General features: G+C 39.1%; 1 protein-coding gene across 12 annotated transcripts in view; it reads right to left on the reverse strand.

Moving 5' to 3' along the window:
* Positions 1 to 1,196: 1,196 nt before the first annotated feature.
* Positions 1,197 to 24,240, reverse strand: part of Arid4b (AT-rich interaction domain 4B) — a 124,638-nt gene continuing 101,594 nt past the window's right edge. For 5 of the 12 annotated variants that reach the window (XM_087591605.1, XM_087591603.1, XM_087591602.1 and 2 more), the window contains 5 exons: positions 13,546 to 14,760; positions 10,432 to 10,545; positions 8,052 to 8,267; positions 6,401 to 6,562; positions 1,204 to 2,992 (listed from right to left, as the gene is read on the reverse strand). In XM_087591605.1, the coding sequence (XP_087447731.1) occupies positions 2,865 to 2,992; positions 6,401 to 6,562; positions 8,052 to 8,267; positions 10,432 to 10,545; positions 13,546 to 14,760 (1,835 nt within the window). In that variant the 3' untranslated portion in view covers positions 1,204 to 2,864. 12 annotated transcript variants of the gene reach the window in all.

The raw sequence follows: 24,240 nt of genomic DNA on the forward strand, positions 1-24,240 counted from the left end.
GAAAGGTAAGCTATGGAGTCTTGAACATTCCTGGGCTCTGACTGCAACAGCAGTGCATTTGTGTCACCACCGGCTTCCTCTCAAGTGACAGCACATTTTTGATATTGAAACCCCTCACTGACTGAGGTGACTGATATAGCAGACTTGTTAGATGGCTTTCAAGACCCTCTACAGACTATGAGACCAGCTCTTCCACCCCCTTCCTCCTTAAATGCCACAATGAACATGTGGGAGCAAACAAGTTCCTCTTGAAGTTGCTTAGTAGAGGACGACGCACCTCTAACGCCACACTTAGGAGGTAGAGGAGGTAAATCTGAGTTGAGGGCTACAGATGACAGATTAAATTGTTGCAGTATTTTTTAAAAGATCATACATAATATATCAGGTGAATTGGAGCACCCTGGAAATGGGGAGAAGCACACTGGCTGGTTTAACCATGATTACTGGATTCCTGTAACAGGCACAGAGGGGTTACTCAAAGCAGAGCCAGAACGGCTCCGTCATAATGAGAATCTGTGAAATTGAAGCCAGGTTGGACAATATAGCAATTTTATTCCCAAGAAAAAGGAAAAAGAAGGTTTATGTTTATTGAGTCTTGGTCTATACCCAAGATCACTGCCTCAACCTCGTGAGTGTGGGATTACAGGTGCGGGCAATCATATACTGCAGAAACATCTTTTTATATTTGTGTATTCTCTGTGTGTGAATGCAGAGGACAGTCTTCCTTCTACTATTGGGGTTCCAGGGATTCACAAACCAAGGTTGGTCATCAGTGCTTACCTCTGAGCATCTTGCTAGCCCCCAAATACAGTTTTAAAGTTGTACTTAATTATTTCCTTCTTTGGACAACCCCCCAAATCGTAACAAAAAGATTTGTATTTACACTCTAGCAAAGTAATGTAGAGAAAGATAATAACAACCTTAAAAAAAAAAACAATTTACTTAAGGTTTGTTTTTTTTTTTTTTTTTGGACAGGTTTGATTTGGTGTAGTGTTGGGAACTGAAGCCAAGGGCCTGGGGCACACTAACTCCATGCTGTACAACCAGCTGTGAAGGGGCTTTAAGGTTTAAAAGCAGAGCACTGCCTTTGGGACACTGATGTGTCCTTGTGATAATGCAGGCTGCAGCATGTACATATTCTCAGCAGTCATCACATACAAGGTGAACTAAAATTACTTAACCTGCTACAAACAAAATCAAGGATTCACAAACTATGGCATTTTATTTCAGAGCTTCTGCTTACATTTGTACAATATATTACATAATTCATCATGTTTGCAGATCCTAATATATACTTTATAGTTTTATTCTATTAGTTTTTCTTCAACATTTTGCTGTCAACAAATCTTTACAGTCTGTACAAATTTGAGTAACTTGAAACCATTTTTCAACAAAATTAGTTACTGTAAGCACACATTACAAGACTGAAAATGCTTTTCTTAGAAAGGTTCAATGTAAAGGATTAAGGATTCTGACACGTTAGCATCCACAACAAAACGCTTCAAAATTCTCACATGTATTGCCAGAAAACAAATAAAACATGCCAGCCTCATTCAAAAAAAAAAAAAAAGGAAGAAAAAAAGAAAGAAAAGAAAAGAAAAGCACACAGAACCACAATTAAAACAGTAAAACAGTCTGTACAGTGAAGTACTGTGTATTTAACAGCGCCAGGTTTTAAATAGCTTCAATGAACACATCCGCAATATACAAATGTATTACAAAGGTGGGGAATTAAATACAAGTGCCAAACAGAGATTGGAATCACACAACATAAAGTCAATACAAGTGAAAACAGCTTGGCGTTCATTTTGCAGTTTATACAAGGCATTTAATTGTATAGGCCTACTACCCAATTAGCTACGTATACGTAAAATAACAATCATCTTTGTGAGGCAGGTCATAGAAACAGCCTTGAACCATTCTAACAGTTTGTTCCTGAATTCTTTTTGTTGTAAGCTCATAATAAAATAAGCAATACAAATGAATTATCTGCATTTAAGGGAAAAGAAACATTTACAAGAAAACACAAAAATATAACTGTTATAATTCATTATGAATAAATATACACTTTGAACTGGCTAAGTACAATCTTTATACATTGTTTAAGATTTAATACAGTTTATTAGCCATTTTCTTTTTTCACACAATGTATTATATCAAAATTAAAAAAAAATACTGATTTATAGAAAAATGGCAAAGTACAGTAGTCCCATTTCAATTTAAGGGGTGTGAAAAGCCACCACATACCTTTTAGCCTAATTCAAACCTGTAAACATGTTCAGTCATTTTTAAAGAGAATCTTCAATATTTGGTTACCAGGATGAAATCTAATAATATCCTGTTAACTGCAGGTTTTGAATTTGTTACATGTGCTTGACTTATACAATTAAAGTCACCATAAGGTGACTTGCTTTAAAAAACAATTAGCTTGTACAAATGAAAATAGGTTCATATTTTTAATAAATGAATGGAAAAATATCAAATGTTCCAGCTTTAACAAAATACAAGGGAATACATATACAGTAAGTCATCTCACATGTTCTGGCCCACCTTTTCTCCACCTACTGCATCATCTTCACAGGCAGTGAAAAGCCTCCTCTGCCACAGTGGAAGGCCTTCGAGTTACCAGACACGCAATTCCCAGACAAGTTGGAAACAATTATTGCTTGAGGAAAAGCAGTTCGTTGTACTTTTTCTTCATAAAAAAAGTGCACTTAAGTGCCAAGTCAGCTTGTCAAGAAATAATTTTTAAATATAAAATAGTGCTTGTCTGATTTTGTGTGTTTGTGTGCCACTGTGCAGTATAAAAAAAGATGTGGCCCTCAACAGCCATTAAGTGCAAAGTGCTCTAGCAAGTCCTGCTGTCACCTGCACTCAACTGACATTCCATTCTGTGATGCACTGGACATTGACGGCTCAGCTAGTGTCAACATAACAGCAGCTGTTATGGAGCTGGATGAGGGAGAGGAGGAGGAGGAAGATGTAGCAGCACCTGAGGAAAAGGAAGAACACATGTGAGGCTACAAGGCAGGCTACACTGGGAAGAAGCAAAAGCTCATCTTCAGCCTAAACTTCTTTTGTGTTCTCCAAATTCAGCGTTTAGGAGCCATCCCTGCTCAAAGTACCATAGTGTAAAGAAGGGGAAAGTCCGTGTATCTAAGCAGCAGACTGTTGCCCATCTGTAGAACGCAGATGGTACAGTATTTAGAGCTCAGTGACAATGTACTTGCTTGGACTACAAGGCCATTAGTTCTGTTCCTAGCCCTGCCAAAGAAAAAAGAAGCAAGGTGGAAAGGAAAGAGGGAGGAAAGGAATTGTGTATCCACACTGTAGAATACAAAATTAAAGAATAACTTTGTTCACTAAATACCCACCCAGTTTTGAATGAAAACAGGAAAAATGTCTGTCATTTCTGCTACTTTTCTAATACCACATTTCTGTACCACTTCTCCAATAAACTTTGAGACCTCAGAGACAGCTTACAGGTATACACTGCTTGCCTCTGTAGCCTAACAACCTGAGCTGAACTCCCAGAAGCTACAAGGTGGAAGAGAAGAAATGACTCCATGATGTTTCTTCTTGTGCACACTGCACTCAGACAATAAATGATTTTGTTTCCAAGTTTAAACAGAATGGGTGGTTCAGGTGAAAAGCTAACCATCTGTACGACCTCCCAGTGTTTATAATATACTGTTTTCCTCAACAGAATCATTATATCAACACACGGAATGGAATGTTTTAAGATAATACCTACATACACAAATAAGAAGGAAGTAAAGACCCAGTGAGACAGCTCTATGGATAAAGGCACCTGCCACCAAGCCTGTCCAGTCTGAATGTATATCTGAGATCCACAAGGTGGAAAGAAAGAACTCACCTCCAAAAGTTGTCCTCTGACCTCTAGATGTACATTGTGGTAGAGATGCACATATGTATGTGTACGTACCTACATACATACGTACGTGTACACACACACACACACACACACACACACACACACACACACACAAAATGTAAAAGAAAGTTTTTGTCCCATACATGGGAGTAAGTTGGAGAAGCAAATTTGTTACCAGAGCTCTATTTGCCCAAATGCTCCCCTTCCTGTCCCTAGTTGTCCAATGTTTAAAACTTTGGATGAAAGTATTACTGTAAGGCCTAATCTTTGATAAAGACGGTTGCAATGATCCATAACCACACACTTATTTCTGCATTTCAGAGACTCTGGACTACCAGAGCCAAACAGTTTCTGTAGAGACTATAGTGGTCCTCAAATAGTCACCATGTCTCTAGAGACAACATCTACAACTCATGTTCTAAAAGAATTTCATCCTAGAATCTCGAAATGGGAACTTATACTTCCTAATTTAACAGCACTTATTAAAACACAGGGAGGAGCTGGGGAAGAAGCCCAGTCACTGGAATGACTGTAGAGACCCAGTTCCATCTCTAGAACCTATATAAAAAAGTAGGGCCTGGTGGCCAGCCAGTTTAGCCTATGAGCAAGGTCCAGGCAAATGAAAGGTGCTGTCTTAAAAATAAGGTATCTGAGGTTGTCTGTGGCCTCCACGCACAAGCAAACACACAAACACAGGTGGAAGGAAAGAGTAAATATTGTGCAGTGTCATACAGTGTACACTCTCTTGCTTTTACTTTGATTTAGGCTATGAGACAGGGTCTCACTATATAGCCCTGACTAACCTGACCTTGAACTTTTGCAAACACTGTCCTGCCCCTGCTTCTTGAGGGCTGCAGTATGGGCCAGCACCATAGTGCAAGATCATCCACATCAGCTCTATTGCCTTTTCTTCTCAAAGTTAAATAGTAGTATACTATATTTATGAATGAGAACTTCTTTAATTTCTAAGCTTTTGTTGTTACCAACAATGTAATATTTTGTACATAACAAATACAATTTTATTTAAGACAGGGTCTTAAGCAACACAGGCTAGCCCCAAATCCACCATTTAGCCAAAGATGGTATTTCTCCTGATTTTATTTTACCTTCCAAGTGTTGGAATTACAAGTGTGTGCCACCACACCTAGATACGAATACAAAAACTTAATGTCTGCTTTATTTTCATTGGCTTGAATATGCAATTAAATATTTTCCATCAGCAATGTTGCTAATTCAACATTAACTGATTCCCATCTTGATTGCGCATGGCTTCAATACTATGAACTAATGGAGCAGGCTTCCCTCACTCCCTGCTTCCATTGCTGCTCCTAGTCTATGTGCCACCCAGCATGTCATTTCCCTGTGTAAACGCTTCTAACAGCACTCTCTCTCCTCAGAATAAAACTGCAACCCCTCACTCTATCCTACACAGTCCCACATGTCTTGCCCTCTGTTTACCTGACTCAAATCTCTACTACTTTCACACCACAATGGTTTTCATTCTGGTGTGGAAAAGAACCAAGTATACTCTCACTTCAGAGCAGTGGTTCCTACCTAATTTGGGGTCATTCTACCACTCCTTCATCCTATGCATACCTGACAGTGTCTAGAAGCATTAACATGCTGTGCCACTGGCATGTGGGATGGCAGCTAGAAAAGCTGCTACATAGAGAACAGCTATCAAGCTCAAAAGCCAACAAGGTCACATTTAAGGAATTCTATCTCAAGGACATCTGTCAGGGACTTCTGGTGTGAACTGAGTCATGCACCAAAACTACCAATGGGAAATAATTACAAGTCATACTGTTAGAAGGAATGTCAACTATTACCACCACAGAAAACAACATGGAGGTCCCTCAAAAATTATAAGCAACACTACTACATTATGTAGAAAGGACAGCATTTACAGTGCCTAGGAAAGTAGAGAGGAACGGAAATTCATGCCTCATCAGGACACAACATCAGGACCAGATGGGAGCAATATCTTTTAGTGTGATGGCAGTCAATAATACTATTTAATTCAGAATACCTGCAAGATGGGACTTTGAATGCTGTTATAACAAAGAGAAGATAGACAACCTAAAAGTCCTAATCACTCCCCAAGTATGGATGTACTGAAAGACCATACTGTGCCCATTAGATGTGTGGTTATCTGTCAAAGTATTCTTTAAAACGAAGTCATTACAATAATACCAGACACAAAAATGCAAACATAGAATCTGTTGAATGAGCATGCACAAATCAAAAGATCGTATGATCTGTGCATTATGCTAAACTTTTTTTTTGACAATCTTACTATGTAGCTGGAACTGACCTGGCCTCCCACTCTTGCTGTCCCTGCCTCCCTAATGCTAGGTCTATAGCCACTTGTCACTCAGTGAAGGCCCTAACACCCCTATTCTCCTTTATACTAAGGGTATATATACTCTGTCAGTGGGCACTGTGATGCCGTAACAGATGAGGCTGTGTAATAAACTGACTTATGTTTAAGGAAAAAGTACTTACTTTCTCTCTCTTTCTTCTTTAAACGTTTTCTCCTCCTATCAATGGATGCTACTTCGGATTTTAATGAGAGATAATGTTTTCTGATTTCTTGCAATTTTTCTTGAAGAATTGAGATACGTTCAGCACTTGTCATATTTTCCAGGTCCGCTGTCAATTTGAAAGCTTCATTAATATGTATTTTGAGAATAAGTTAATAAAAATGAAAAAAAAAAAAAACAATACAGTTTTAGCATAAGGTCTAAGACAGATAAACTACAAGAAACAATTTCCCATGTGTGTTGGTGCACACCTGTTATACCAGTTAAACCACACAAAGAAACAAAGACATCAAAATATTTGACTTCTCAATTCCTCTAGTCCCTGCCCTTTGACTACAATAACCAGACACAAATGAAATGCATAGCACAGAATTTGCTGAATGAACAAACCAAAGGCCTTATAATGTATTCATCATGCTAAAAATCGTCTTTTGGGTAAACAGGGTCTTGTTATGCAGCCCAAGCTGACGCGGCTGACCACTCTTGCTGTCTCTGCCTTCTGAATGCCAGTATCCCCAGCTCTGATCAGTTTTCTAGTCATACACAACACTGCCATAGTGTATGAGTTAAAAATAGCCAATGGAGCCTGGCCAAACCTGGTGTAAACCTTTAATCCCAACACTTGAAGACAGAGGAAGGGGGATGTCTATGAGTTCCAGGTCAGCCTAGCCTACATAGTCAGTTCCAGACCAGCCAAGGCTACATAACCAGACTGTGTCTTTAAAAAAAAAAAAACCAACAACAACAACACCAACCCAGTTATAGTGGCAGGCTTGAGACTCTAGGCCTCAGGCAACAAGGATTGAGTTTGAAGGCAACCTTATCTACACATTGAGTACTCAGTCAGACAGGTTATCTAGCAAGATCTTGTCTCAAAAAGGAAAAGTATATTTATAAATATGATGCAAAGACACCAAAAGGTTAAAATTATATTTTGGGAGGGAAGGGAGACAGGGTTATTCTGTAACCCAAGGTAGTCTCAAACTCTCAATCCTCCAGTCTCAGACTCCTGAGCCCTGAGATTACAGGTAGGTGCACCCATGCCTAGCTTCCATACTATTTTTTTTCTTTAAAAAAAAAAAAAAAGAAAGAAAAAGATTTGTATTATTTTTAATTGTGTATGTGTAGTCTATGTTCCTGAGTTCAGGTTCAGAGGACCACGGTTTCAAAGCCCCTGAGTTACAACTGTGAGATGCCTGACATGGGTGCTGGGATTTGAACTGCCCTCCTTTGGAAAAATATATTCTTTTTTTTTTTTTTTTGGTTCTTTTTTTCGGAGCTGGGGACCGAACCCAGGGCCTTGCGCTTCCTAGGTAAGTGCTCTACCACTGAGCTAAATCCCCAGCCCTGGAAAAATATATTCTTAACCAGTAAGTCATCTAGCACCTGTATACTGTCTCCAAGCAAATTCTCAATCTTACATGTACTCGGTGATGGTCAGCTGTCTTAATATTTTCTTTTAGCAATTTGTTCAATCTAATCAGGATCCTAGTAAGGTCTATACTATGCCACTGTCAGGTCTCTCAGGCTCAGTGTAGTTTCTTTTTCCAAGCACTGGCATCAGGAGTAACTAAGACAAAATTCCTAAATCCTAAACCACGTATGTCACTTACACATCTGAAAACTCCACTTGTAAACCTTGGGAAGCCGGTTACTGGGCTCCTTGAGATCAGGATCTTTATCTCCATTCTTGCCACATTTTCCTGGAGACTGTATTCTTGCAGGAGACTTGCTATTGTGGGTCTTCATTCCAGTGGGGACTGACTTGATTGCCTGAGTCTTAGTCACACTTTCACCAGCTGAAAGATCTTCACTGTCACTACTGTTTGCTGAAAGAGAAAGAAACCATCAATAAACAAAAGTTGGTCAAACTATCATCATCTTAGGAAGATAACTCTAAATGTACCACTTGAATTTTCTACTACAGTAAACAATCTACCTAGAAAACCTAGAAAATCAGTGTTGAAGATTTAGCTCAGTTGTGTAATGCTTGCCTAGCAAGCCCAAGTCCCTGGGTTCAGCCCTCAGCACTGGAAAAATAAAACCTAGAAAAATCACATGCATATGCAGACATATCTCAGCCAAAGGAAATAAATGCCAAAGTCATCCCACCTATATTGCCAATAGGTATGAACTTGTGGTGCTGATTTTCCATTCTGCTAGCTTTACTATGAAGAACAGTGAGCCAGTACCCGATGTACCCATGTATCCATACCACAGATGCTTTACTCAGTCACAGGCTCTTTCCTAGCTAAAGAGCATTTTATTCTGTTGGAATAAAGAATTCCTTGTAGGAACTTCTTCATTCTAGTACACAGCCACTCTAATACACAGCAACAGGTACCAATTCCACTGCCACAATATCACCACCACTGATCCAGGTAATAAATCCTTAACCTCCTTATACCCAATGGCTTGTTTCCTAAGTCATCACCAACTCTGAGATCAACATACTCTGAAGTTTATCAAGAATTTGCTAGTTAAGCTTCAGTCCTAGAATGGATGAACTTATACCTGACCATTGCCTTGTAACGGGAATAGGATTTGTTTAGTTGTACATGTCCTCTTTCTGAATACAAAGTACTGTGATAGATTCTGTTGTAGAGATTACACTAAGAATGGTCAGAGAATGGTTAATGTATCTGATTTACCAGGATGGAAGCCAGATAATCAAAGTGGGACACTACCATGAACTCCTCTAGACAAACTTACTTATTGACTCTTTGAAGATAAGCCTTTCTGGAAATGACATTAAAATGGTAACATCTTAAAGGCAAAAAGCTTTACAGTGTAAGAAAAACATATTTTAACTATTCTGATATTTATACCAAGTAATCTAGAATCAATTTGGCATACATTCATGAGTTACTCTTTAGCAGTGCCCAAGTGGGGACTCTGAAAGTATTAAAAGTGATCAAAACTGGAAAGGTACACCACCTCCCCTGAGAGTAAACAATGTCTGCCTCTCCTAAACACACATCTTAATGACTCCTTCCCTGTCCCCACTGCCGCTCTGAAACCATAGCAACTCCTAACTAAGCCACCCAAGGCTTGGCCCCTTTATGTGCTGTGGCCTGCCTCAGCCTGCCTGACGCGGCCTTGCTGAGCACAGCCACCCGGGGCCCCGAAGGATGCCATATTCACCGCCTGGAAGTCATATGGGCTCAGCAGAAGCTCGGGGAGCTGACCGCGTAACCCTTTTCTGCACTGCAGTGCAGCCAAGGCCGCTGCTAGCAAAGGTCAGGCAGTGGAGGTGGCAGGAGTCTCGGAAGAGCAGCAGGGGTCAGTGTGGGGCACCTGAAAAAAAATTCTTTACATATTTTCCACTTCTTATTTTGGCTACAAAATAATAAAAAGTAAGTAAGTAAATAAATAAATAAGTAAGTAAACTATCAAATGCACAGCCCTCAGAAGCAAAGCATTACAGTCTCTGCAGGCCAATGAACAGTCCCTGCCAGTCTTAAGACAGGCGACTGCCCTCAAGTAGCACGGTTTGGAGACAGAAACGTTATTTCACAGACTGGAACTGTGCCTAAGACACGATCTTTGCCTGCTGTTCTGAAGAAATATGAAGCAATCCACTTCATTATAACAAAAATACACATAATACACGTAGACACTGTGAACATGAAGGTAACTGGGTCATGATATCTACACGACCACTCACCAGTAACCAATGCTCAATCCTAGACTTTACCCAGGATCAGAAAACTCCTGTGTAACTTTTGGCTGTCGTTTGTGGCAGGGTCACATATAGTCCAGGCTGACTTTGAATTGGCTATGTAGCCCAGAGAATGATCATGAACTCCTGATTCCTCAGCCTCTACCGCCTCAACAATGGCATTATAGGCGTGCACCAATTGTCCAGCCTGTGATTTTTTTTTTTAAGGTTATAAGAAAAAAATGTAGAATTATCCCATAACCAAATAACCTTTGGGGGAGGTCAGCTATTATTTTCAGATCTTGAAGCTCCAAAGCAAACTTTATACTTACTGCCTTTTCCCTTCTTTTTGTTGTTCACCACAGTGGCTTTATGGCTTCTCTTCTGCTTTTTTGATGAACTTCCTACTCCCTGAGTATCTTTCACTCTTTTCTGACCTGTACAGGCTGTAATAAGAAACACAAAATAGAATCTCACTTTTACTTTAATAGGGCTGGGGATTGAGTCTGGGACTTCAGAGATGCTTGGCAAATGCTCTACCACTGAGCTACATATCCAGTCCAGCAATACAAAACAAAGTCAGACATTCCCTACTTGACTACTAAAATATTTTAGAAAAGGGTTTCCTCAAATTATATATTTCTATGAGATTTATGTAAATTATCACATGAGATATTTCCCAACTTTTAACAACTGTCATTAATGACAGCTAGCCCTTAAAAATTAAGAGCAACTTTCAGAAAGACAAAGTACATTCTTCTAAGGAAAATCACCAGTGAAATGCTGTCAGCATAGCACTGCAGTTTATGGGTCTAGTAACTCAAACATAGGACAGTGCTGAAACTTGTTACGATCCAATAAAACTAAGTATTAAGGTTCTGTTACAAGTTGAAATGGTAACAAAGTAATGTTATTTTGAATGATATAATATGAGTGCAAGTAAGACAGGATGTCATATAGCTTAGACTGGTCTCTAACCTCTACGTAGCTGACGATTACCTTGAACTCTTGATTTATGTCTCCTCCTCCCCAGTGCTGCAATCACAATATATTAACTGGATATATTTTTGATAGATGTTCATAAATGTTTTAAGTGAATTTACTTTTAGGGCATTGGCTAATTAACATGCAAATAACTAACAAACTCAGCAACATGGGCTAAAAAACATTTTGGTGTGAAATGACCTGCAAAGAGTACTATAAACCAACATCATATCACCCTTTCTTAAACTAGCTCAAGTGTTTATTTTCAATGAGAAATTCCCTGATGCTGCAAGTTTATGAATCCATCACTACTCTCAACTGTAGCATTTCTATATACTACTTGTGTGTCTTTAGTCCTTGTTATGCTTCTGTATATAATTATACATAATCTCTTAGACTAGCAAGAATAAGCTTTAAAAAAAGAGACTAAAGAGATATATCCACTTATTACATACGCATCATGTAAAAGAACACCAGGCTTAGCGCCAAAAACATTTCTTGTTGCTCCTGTTATCAATGGTGAAATTAATCTACAGTTTACAAAATATGGCTTTGCTTGGCTGAAATGTAATAGGGTGTTCACTGGATGAAATTTGTTATGTTTTACCAAATAAATACACTGAAATGAGGCCATATGGTAGATGTCTAACAGTTTATTGTGGCATAAATTTAAAAAAACAACTGAACAGTCCTTTGATTTGAGAAAGCAGGTAGCCTCAAGTTCCATACCTTTAAAATTTTTTATTTTAATTAAAATTTTATTTTAATTAAATAAATTTAATTTTATATAAATTTTATATATAATTTTATATATATATATGTGTGTATATATATATATATATATATATATATATATATATATATATATGTGTGTATGAGATGAGCTTGGGTAGGCACCCATGGAGGCCAGAAGATGATGTTGAATCCCCTGGAACTGGAGTTATAGAATTTTGTGAACCACTTGATGTGGGTGCTGGGAACTGAACTCTGGTCCTCTGCAAAAGCAGTAAGCACTCTTAATCACTAAGCCATCACTCCAGCGACAGCACTTTAAAAAGAAAACTTTACATGTGAGTGTGTGAGAGGACGTTTGTGAGCTGGCTCATTCTTTCAACCAAATGCGTTTTAGGCATTACATCTGAGTCATCAGGCTTTGTGACAAGTGCCTTTACCCAAGGAACCATCTTTTCAGCCCAAAGCCCATAGTTTTAATTTAATGAAGATTAATATCCAAAAGAGCAGCACTGACTGAGCCTCAGTAGAGAAGATATCAAACTCTTTCTGGATAACTTTAATTTTTCTTCAGTATTGAGGACAAAAAAGAAGATACAATCTCTCAAGACCTAGAATTTAATACAATATTGTTGAAGGCCCAAATACGCTCTTTTTTCATGACTATGTAATTTAACTCCATGACATAGCATGATTCATAGATATAATGCCAGTAGCAGCTGGACCTGAACATCTCCACTTCAGTTTTCACTAAAGATTTACTGAGTATCCTTTATTCTTTGAGAAAGGGTCTCCCTACCTAGCACTCCTGTACAGGAACTCACTTTGTAGCCAAGACTGGCCTTGAACTCTAGAGCCTCCTCCTTCCCCAACCCAAAGGCTAGGATTACAGCGTGCATAGATTACCATATCTCTTTATTGTCAACTAAGACCCTCACTGTTGGACTCAAAACAACCTCCAATGTTCTTCACAGAGGGTGTGCACATTTCAAAACCAAATGCCAGCTTAGAGTGCACTGATTTCAAACACCTGGTTCATAAGAAAAATGATGGCAGAGTACAACTGTGATAGCCAGAGAAGACAGTCATACTCTCACTAAGTACTAGTTTGATTCTCCACTTTGAAAAACTACATGGAAAAAAAAAATCAAGAATATTATTGACACACATACTGGTCCTTCAATTTGGAAGTTATAGGTCTAAGAAAGCATCAAATTCCTTTACAAACTCACACAAATAAGCTTGGCTTGTAAATCAAGTTTGATTCGGTTGTCTGAGGGAAGCAGTGCCTGGACAGCTAGTTGCTCCAAACCCCTATTTACAATATTTGGTTAAGGGTGGAAGGAGTCTCACAGCAAATCAGAATGTTTGTGAGTGGCTGCACATTTCAATTGCAAGTACATTTGCTGCAGGAGTACAGCTAGGTGGCTCATATGATATGGTCAACTAATGAACAGAATGAATTTCACCAGTTTTTAAGCTCAGGGCCTAGGTGCAAACTAGATGTGGTCTAAAATCCACTTGAAATATCATAGACAGTTCAAGAAAAAGACATTAAAGGCTCTCAAAGCCATCTCATTATCATTATTTAAATTATCTTCCTACTGTCCTTTTTCACTGTCCATACAAGCACACTGCTCAACCACCTCACAATAAAAGACACACTGAAACCATCAAGACATTAAAAGGGGAAATCCTACAAATAGTCACCATGGTCTTTTCCACCTCACCTTTTTCTGGGTGTTCTGGTTCTGGCTGATTGCTACTGCTGGAGCTCACGCTTGCATTAAAGCCTGCTGGTGAGCTATTCCCCTCTGACTGGAGGTCCTGGAGCTCCCCCACAACACTGTCCACCTCAATTGTGCTGTCAGTTTCACTCTTGATGCTTCGGACCTCTTCCTGGTTTGGAGGCAGGGGCACTGACACCGTGACAGAAGACTGCTGCTGACTAGTTTCTGTTACAGTGACTGAAGAAGGCGACTCCGGTGTGGTAGGTGGGGTATTGAGCACTGAATTACTGCCACTGCTCGGAAATTCTGTTTTTCTGTCACTAACTTCTAGGGGCTTTTCTTCCACTGGCTTACTGTCAACACTGGTAGGTAGTGGCTTCTCTAGCTCCATATTGGGTGAGCAACTCTCCTCTTCTGCCACAGTCTGCAGTGACTCCTCTACTGTCCCTTCATCTGGGGCAGCATGGGGTGGAGAAGCTGCAGCCTCAGTGTCAGAGTCCGAGAAAAGCTCCTTTAGTGTTTTCTTAGGCCACTGTCCCTGAATACTTGACCAGACGTCTTTTCTATCTTTAGCCCTGTTGTTCTGGAGTCTTTCATCAGAGTTATTTAAAAGTTTTATCCTTTTTTCTGCTACTTCTGAAAATCCTGAATAGAAACTAGTTGTCCGCAAAGATTTTCTCTTTTCTTCTAAGCCATTATATTTCTTGGTTGGTGTCATCTTTGCTTTGGACTTTTCCTCTTCGTCTTCATCTGAGGAGCTATTACTACTGTTTCCTGTGCAGAGTGGCTCTTTGCTCTTGGTTCTGTCTTCCTTCTTGCCAGGGGATCCACTCTGCAAACATTCGTCTGTATTACAATACCGTCTTTTCCCACGTTTTGTTTGTGGCTTTAAAGCCTTATCTGTTGTGTCCTTTTTAACATCCTTTCTCTTTTTTGTGATTTCATCTTCCTCTTCAAAATCAGTATCTTCTGATATTGCTTCCACATCTTTTCTTAATCTTTCTGGAGATTTTGACACTGTTTTGGCTATTACCAAATCTGGGTGGACTTTGTTTTCTTCTAGCAAAGATGGACTACTCAGTTCCTCTTTTGAAATCAGCTCACTTCTGCTGTGGGCTGAATGTTCCACCTTTGATTCGTCTTTGCTACTGCTTTCTGGGTCCTGAGCACACCTCTCCTCCTCCTGCTCACTGTCTTCAGCTGAGCTTTCGGAAGCTAAAAAATAAGAGGGGTGGGGGTGGGGGGGCAACATGCCTAATAAGACTGTTGTTTATGTCTGCTTCAAATAAGCAAATAAAAACAGAAAGAAAAACTTCCATCCAAGGTGCTATGATTTAAGTATCTTCTTCAAAACTGAAGCTGACACTTAATGACAACCATAGCAACTGGGAACCTCTCACACGCGTAGGTTAGCTATTTCACAAGTTACCACCATTGTGATCGCCCTCAACACAGAGAGCCTCAACTGCAAGAAATAAAAACTCTCTCCTTTATGAGTCTGACCCAGGCTGTGGCACTGTTAAACCAGTAGAAAACAGAATAATACAGTTTTTCAAGTGAACAAAACTAGTAGGCAGAAATTTTCTAAAGAAATTTACTCTTTTCCTATACTTACTTGTTCTTAAAATGCCAGAAAGCGCTGTCACTAAATGAGAACATGGAGGGCTGTGGAGAACGCACAGCAATTAAGAGTGTTGGTTGAGGGGTTGGGGATTTAGCTCAGTGGTAGAGCGCTTGCCTAGGAAGCCTGGGTTCGGTCCCCAGCTCGGAAAAAAAGAACCAAAAACAAAAGAGTGTTGGTTGGTCTTGCAAAGGACTCAGGTTCCTACACACACATCCTAACTCATCCACCTCTCAACTCCACTTACAAGGGATCCAACCCATATTTTAACCTGTGCAGGCACCAGGCACATGGCACAAATATATACATGCAGGCAAAACACATATACATATAACATAAATATTTTTAAATGAGAATTATTTTTAACGAAATAACAAGATAAGGAAATCCTCAGTTTAAAAATAAAATTCTAAAGCCTATACTACAGTTTGCATAAATCTTTCTACCTAACCATCAAGCTACCTACTCCAGTCAATAAGCATTCTATAACTTTCTGCCCATCTACCTATCTACCAACCATCCATCCATCTACCTATCTACCATCCATCCATCCATCCATCCATCCATCCATGTACCTATCTACCATCCATCCATCCATCCAACCATCCATCCATCTACCTATCTACCATCCATCCATCCATCCATCCATCCATGTACCTATCTACCATCCATCCATCCATCCAACCATCCATCCATCTACCTATCTACCATCCATCCATCCATCCATCCATCCATCCACCCACCCACCCACCCACTCACCCACTGATTCTGTATTTTTCCCAGGAAGGTCACAGTGTAGCAGGTGTAGAGAAAAGAGACTAGTAGTGATTTTACAAAGGAAGTCACACTAAGAGCTATCACTAAACTGCCACTAAACTACAATGGTTTATAAACTAAATGCACATTCCCTGAAGGCCCAGATTAGCCTAAATAAGTCTTTTATACTTTCTATGTCCTGTTTTTTTGACTGTGCAAATGAAACTCCAACTCTCCTTTCCATGTCTTTTATGTTAGTGCTTCTATCAACTAGCAATACAAAGCAAAAGCATCCTGCTCAACTTAAGAAAAGCACCGAAGATAAACTATGCAGAGTTAAAAACGACAGCAGTCTATTACTCCCACTGCATATATTTCCCTGGTCATCCCTGTGTTGATGGCAGGTATTCTATCTATGGTCAGCACCAAGGTTTCTAAGAACTCACTTAATCACGGACTAAGCTCTCAAAGAAGCAGGCTCTAAAATCAGAATATGACCTAGAAAGTCTACTCAGACAGGTTTCTCTAGGTAGCCCTAGCTGGATAGAAACTCATTATATAGATCAATCTGGCTGTGAACTCTTGAGAAATCTGCCTGCCCTTGCCTCTCAAGTACTGGAATTAAAGGTGTGCACCACACTTGGATCAAATGACACTGAAGACAACCTCCACCTACGCTTTCTCACAAACTGAGACTTACATTAACTGGCCAGCATTTACTTTTTAAACTAAATGATATCTTCTTTTTATCTATTTGCTTATTTATTTATTTATTTACTATGTATGCATCATTATGTCTGCATGTCAGAAGAGGGTACCAGATCCCATTATAGATAGTTATGAGCTACCAAGTAGTTGCTGGGAATTGAACACAGGATCTCTGGAAGAACAGCCAGCACTCTTAACCTCTGAATCATCTCTCCAGCCCAACAGTATCTTCTTTGGGAGTATATGCATAAACAATTAAATCCTATTTTAAAAGTAATAATTAATAAATTTAGGTGAGAACTCCTAAGAGGCACATCTAGTTATTTTAAATACTACCTACTTAAGACGGTAGTGTCCAAATCTTATTCTTTAAACTATATATTTTTCTATATAGTACTATAAATGTTAGATATTATAGAAATTTTAAAGCAAACTTTAGAATATTATATAGCAGTAGGCTTATATAATGAATTCATATACAGTTTTCTGAAATAAGGGGAAAACCTAATTTCTCTAATACTTAAATCAAGTTCAGAGCAATTTAAAATATTTAGGGGCACCCAAATCCTGTGGGGAAGACAGCAGACCACCCAGGAGTGCAGACATCCCGAGGCTGCAGGACAGACTGCCACCTCTGCACACCTCGGCCCACATCCCTGGTACAAGGGGAAACTGCATAGTGCCTCTGGACAGAGGGATATAGGAACAGACAGCCACCGCTACCCGTGGTTCTGGTTTGCGCCTAGGACCAGACTGATTCCACCAAACAGCTCCCTGCACCCTAATCCCATGGGGCACAAGACTGGAATCTAAGAAGTGTGGATACTCCTGAGAAGTCAGAGGAGAATACCCTCTGCCCATAGTCCAGACCCAAGAGAAAATCGCATAGTGCCAACTGTGCCCATGGGGTGCAAGGACCTACACGAGCAATCAGTGGCAGGATCCTTTGATTCCTGCCCGCATAAAGCTAGAAGACAGTCTCCAGGAGCGCCGCCACAGCTGAGAGCAGAGCACCTGTTCTCAGGAAAGGCTGAAGGAAAACAGTTCTACAGGAGTGCTGACACAGAGGCCTACAGCAGGGCCAAGTCACTCCCAGAAACAGCAAGACAACCAAACACCAGAGACAACCCAATGGCTAGAGGAAAGTGCAGGAACCTAATCAAAAGAAATGAAGACTACTTGGCATCATTAGAGCCCAGTTCTCCCACCAAAGAAAATACTGGATATCCAAACACACCAGAAAAGCAAGATTTAGATTTGAAATCAAATTTTTTGATAATGATGGAGGACTTTAAGAAAGACATAAAGAGGGGTTGGGGATTTAGCTCAGTGGTAGAGCGCTTGCCTAGGAAGCGCAAGGCCCTGGGTTCGATCCCCAGCTCCGAAAAAAAGAACAAAAAAAAAAAAAAAAAAAAAAAAAAGACATAAAGAACTCCCTTAGACAAATGCAGTAAAGCACAAGTAAACAAGTAGAAGCCCTTAGAGAAGAAACACAGAAATCACTGAAAGAATTACAGAAAAACGCAATCAAACATGTGAAGGACTTGAAAATGGAAATAGAAACAAAAAGGAAAGTACAAAGGGAGACAACCCTAGATACAGAAAACCAAAGGAAGAGACAAGGAGCTGTAGACACAAGCATCACCAATAGAATACAAGAGATAGAAAAGAGGATCTCAGGGGCAGAAGACACCATAGAAAACATCAACACAACTGTCAAAGATAATGTAAAACACAAAAAGCTCCTAACCCAAAACATACAGGAAATCCAGGACACAATGAGAAGATCAAACCTAAGGATAATAGGGATAGAAGAGAGTGAAGACTCCCAACTTAAGGGGCCAGGAAATATATTCAATAAATTATAGAAGAAAATTTCCCTAACCTAAAGAAAGAGATGCCTATAAACATACAAGAAGCCTACACAATGCCAAGTATACTGGACCAGAAAGGAAATTCCACTCATCATATGATAGGCAAAAAAAAACAAATATACTAAACAAACAAAGAATATTAAAATCAGTAGGGGAAAAAGGTCAAGTAACATATAAAGGCAAACTTACCAGGTTACTATATCCAGCAAATATTCCATGACAAAACCAAATTTACACAATATCTTTCTACAAATCCAGCCCTACAAAGGATTATAGATGGAAAACTCCAACACAAGGAAAGAAACTACACCATACAGAAAGCAAGAAAGTGGAGTTGGGGATTTAGCTCAGTGGTAGAGCGCTTGCCTAGCAAGCCCAAGGCCCTGGGTTCGGTCCCCAGCTCCGAAAAAAAGAAAAAAGAAAAAAAAAAAAAAAAAAAAAAAAAAAGAAAGAAAGCAAGAAAGTAATTTCCGTGTAATGAAACCAAAAGAGAAACAAACAAGCATAATTCTACCTCTAACAACAAAAATAACAGGAAGCGACGATCACTATTCCTTAATATCTCTCAACATCACTGGACTCAATTTCCCAATAAAAAGACATAGACTAACAAACTGGATACAGAAAGAGGACCCAGCATTTTGCTGCATGCAGGAAACACACCTCATAGACAAAGACAGAAACTACCTCAGAGTAAATGGCTGGAAAAAAAACTTTCCAAGCAAATGGCCCAAAGAAACAAACTGGAGTTGCCATTCTAGTATCAAATAAAATTGGCTTCCAACCAAGAGTCATTAAAAAAGATAAGGAAGGACACTTCATATTCATCGAAGGAAAAATCCACCAAGATGAACTCTCAATCCTAAATATCTATCCTCCAAATGCAAGGGCACCTACATTCATAAAAGAAACCTTACTAAAGCTCAAAGCACACACTGCACCTCACATGATAATAGTAGGAGATTTCAACACGCCACTCTCATTACTGGAAAGATCATGAAAACAGAAATTAAACAGAGACGTAGAGAAACTAACAGAAGTTATGAACCAATTGGATTTAACAGATATTTATAGAACATTCCATGCAAATCAAAAGGATATACCTTCTTCTCAGCACCTCAAAAAACTGACGATATAATCAGTCACAAAACAGGCCTCAACAGATACAGAAAGACAGAAATAATCCCATGCATCATATCGGATCACCATGCACTAAGACTGGTCTTCAATAACAAAAATAATTATAGAAAGTCCACATATACATGGAAGAAGAACAATGCTCTACTCAATGACAACTTGGTCAAGGAAGAAATAAAGAAAGAAATCAAAAACTTCTTCGAATTTAAGCAAAATGAAGATACAACATTCCCAAACTTATGGGACACAATGAAAGCTGTGCTAAGAGGAAAACTCATAACTCTGAGTGCCTGTCGAAAGAAACAGGAGAGCGCTTATGTCAGCAGCTTGACAGCAAACCTTAAAGCTCTAGAACAAAAAGAAATAAATAAACACAAGAGGAGTAGAAAGAAGGAAATAATCAAATTCAGAGCTGCAATCAACCAAGTAGAAACAAAAAGGACTGTACAAAGAATCAACAGAACCAAAAGCGGGTTCTTTGAGAAAATCAGAAAGATAGATAAACCCTTAGCCAGACTAACCAGAGGTCACAGAGAGTGTGTCCAAATTAACAAAATCAGAAATGAAAAGGGAGACATAAAAACAGAATCTGAAGAAATTCAAAAAATCATCTGATACTACTAAAAAAGCCTATATTCAATAAAACAGGAAAATCTGGAAGAAATGGACAATTTTCTAGATAGATACGAGGTACTAAAGTAAAATCAGGAACAAATAAATCATCTAAACAACGCCATAGCTCCTAAAGAAATAGAAGCTGTTATTAAAAGTCTCCCAACCAAAAAGAGCCCAGGTCCAGATGGGTTCAGTGCAGAATTCTATCAGACTTTCATAAAAGACTTCAAACCAATACTGTCCAAATTATTCCACAAAATTGAAACAGACGGAGCACTAACAAATTCCTTCTATGAAGCCACAATTATTCTTATACCAAAACCACACAAAGACCCAACAAAGAAAGAGAACTTCACACCAATTTCCCTTAAGAATCTTGATGCAAAAATACTCAATAAAATTCTTACAAACCGAATCCAAAAACACACCAAAATGATCATCCATCATGATCAAGTAGGCTTCATCCCAGGGATGCAGGGATGGTTTAATATACGAAAATCCATCAGTGTAATCCACTATATAAACAACCTCAAAGATAAGAACCACATGGTCATTTCATTAGATGCTGAGAAAGCATTTGACAAAATTCAACACCCCTTTATGATAAAAGTCCTGGAAAGATCAGGAATTCAAGGCCTATACCTAAACATAGTAAAAGCCATATACAGCAAACCGGTAGCTAACATCAAACTATATGGAAAGAAACTTGAAGCAATTCCACTATAATCAGGGACTAGACAAGGCTGCCCACTCTTTCCCTACTTATTCAATATAGTACTCGAAGTCCTAGCCAGAGCAATCAGTGAAAAGAGGTCAAAGGGATACAAATTGGAAGGGAATAAATCAAAATATGACTATTTGCAGATGATATGATAGTATATTTAAGTGACCCCAAAAGTTCCACCAGAGAACTACTTAACCTGATAAACAACTTCAGCAAAGTGTCAGGGTATAAAATTAACTCAAATAAATCAGTAGCCTTCCCCTACTCAAAGGATAAACAGGCTGAGAAAGAATTTAAGGAAATGACACCCTTCACAATAATCCCAAATAACATAAAATATTTTGGTGTGACTTTAACCAAGCAAGTGAAAGATCTGTATGACAAGAACTTCAAATCTCTGAAGAAAGAAACTGAGGAAGATCTCAGAAAATGGAAAGATCTTCCATGCTCATGGATTGGCAGAATTAATATAGTAAAGATGGCCATTTTGCCAAAATCAATCTACAGATTCAATGCAATCCCCATCAAAATTCCTACTCAATTCATTATAGAGATAGAAAGAGAAATTTGCAAATTCTTTGGAATAACAAAAAAACCAGGATAACAAAAACTATACTCAACAATAAAAGAACTTCTGGGGGAATCACCATCCCTGACTTCAAGCAGTATTACAGAGCAATAGTGATAAAAACTGTATGGTATTGGTACAGAGACAGGCAGATAGATCAGTGGAACAGAATTGAAGACCCAGAAAGGAACCCACACACCTATAGCCACTTGATCTTTGACAAAGGAGCTAAAACCATCCAATGGAAGAAAGACAGCATTTTCAACAAATGGTTCAGCTGGAGATCAACATGTAGAAGAATGCAAATCAATCCATTCTTATCACCCTGTACAAAGCTTAAGTCCAAGTGGATCAAGGACCTTCACATCAAACCAGATACACTCAAACTAAAAGAAGAAAAAGTGGAGAAGACACATGGGCACTAGGAAAAAATTTCCTGAACAAAACACCAATGGCTTATGCTCTAAGATCTAGAATCGACAAATGGGACCTCATAAAATTGCAAAGCTTTTGTAAAGCAAAAGACACTGTGGTTAGGACAAAACAGCAACCAACAGATTGCAAAAAGATCTTTACCAATCCTACAACTGAGAGAGGGCTTATATCCAAAATATACAAAGAACTCAAGAAGTTAGACTCCAGAGAGCCAAATAATCCTATTAAAAAATGGGGTATAGACCTAAACAAAACATTCTCAGCTGAGGATTATCGAATGGCCAAAAAGCACCTAAAGAAATGTTCAACCCCCTTAGTCATCAGGGAAATGCAAATCAAAACAACCCTGAGATTCCACATCATACCAGTCAGAATGGCTAAGATAAAAAAATCATGTGACAGCACACGCTGTCAAGGATGTGGAGAAAGAGGAACACTCCTCCATTTTTGCTGGGATTGCAAACTGGTACAACCATTCTGGAAATCAGTCTGGAGGTTCCTCAGAAAATTGGACATTGAACTATCTGAGGACCCAGCTATACCTCTCTTAGGCATATACCCAAAAGATGCTCCAACATAAAACAAAGACACATGCTCCACTATGTTCACAGCAGTCTTATTTAAAATAGCCAGAAGCTGGAAAGAACCCAGGTCCCCTTCAACAGAGGAATGGATTAAAAAAATGTGGTACATCTACACAATGGAGTATTACTCAGCTATCAAAAACAATGACTTCGTGAAATTCATAGGCAAATGGAATGAGCTAGAAAACATCATTCTGAGTGAGGCTACTCAATCACAGAAAATCACACTTGGTATGCACTCATTGATAAGTGGATATTAGCCAAAAAGCTCAAACTACCCAAGATGCAATCTACAGACCACAGGAAGCTCAAGAAGGATGACCAAAATGCAGATGCTCCCACTCCTTAAAAAGGGGAAAAATATTCATAGGAGGCGATATGGAAGCAAAGTTTAGAGCAGCGACTCAAGGAATGGCCATTCAGAGCCTGCCCCACATGTGGCCCATATATATACAGCCACCAAACTAGATAAGATTGATGAAGCTAAATAATGCATGCAGAAAGGGACCGGATATAGATCTCTCCTGTGAGACACATCCAGAGCACGTCCAATACAGAGGTCAATGCTAGCAGCAAACCACTGAACTGAGAATAAGACCCCCTTGGGAGGAATTAGAGGAAATATTGAAAGAGTTGAAGGGGCTTGCAACCCCATAAAAACAACAATGCCAACCAACCAGAGCTTCCAGGGACTAAAGCACTACCAAAAGACTATACACGGACTGACCCAGGGCTCCAACTGCATATGTAGCAAAGAATAACCTTGTTGGGGCACCAGTGGAAGGAGAAGCCCTTGGTCTTGCCATGGTTGGACCCCCAGTGCAGGGGAATATTGGGGAGGGCAATAAGGGGAATGCATGGGGGGGAATACCTGTATGGGGGAGGGGGAGGGCAAGGGAAGGAGAATAACCTTTGAAATGTAAGTAAAGAAATATATAATAAAAAATTAACAAAAATATATTTTAGGGAAAAGAATTAAGTTATTTTGTAAATCAGATCTCTAATCCAATTTCACACTCACTGCTTTTTAAATATCATTTATTTTTATTATTCAGTATGTATGAATGTTTAGCTTGAATGTATGGGTATACACCAAATGGGTGCTTGGTGCCTAAAGAGTTCAGAAGAAGTTAGATCCCTGCCAATATAGATTTAAATGCTTATGACCCACCATGTGGGTGTTAGAAATTGAACTCAGGTCCCTAAGAGCAGAAAGTGCTCTTAACTACAGAACCACCTCTCCAGCCCAGTTCTCTGCCTTTCTTATTAACCATTACCATATATCAAAATAAGCAGATGAGTTCTTCACAACTTTCAGAACTACACTATCATCTTAACATATAACACAGCCTATGCTTTATACAACAACAGAAAGGACAGTGTTTGACAAGAATAGAGAAATATTGTGTTGCTAACAATAAACACAGCAAATTCTGGGGGGGGAAAAAAAAAACAAACCAAACAAAAACAAAACAAAAAATAACCTGAGTCCACAGAACCACTTTCATAGAATTTAACTTCAGGGATGTTTTTTTAGGGTGTGGAAGGAGCAAAAATACATAAGGCTTTTTTATTCCCCTGAGACAGACTCTTGCTTAAACTAGCCTCAACTCCCAATCTTCCTGCCTTAGCTTTCAAAGTACTAGAACTGAAGTCACATACCACTACACAAA

The sequence above is a fragment of the Rattus norvegicus genome, chromosome 17 (genome assembly GCF_021556685.1).
Source record: "Rattus norvegicus strain SHRSP/BbbUtx chromosome 17, alternate assembly SHRSP_T2T, whole genome shotgun sequence".
Taxonomy (NCBI): Eukaryota; Metazoa; Chordata; class Mammalia; order Rodentia; family Muridae; genus Rattus; species Rattus norvegicus.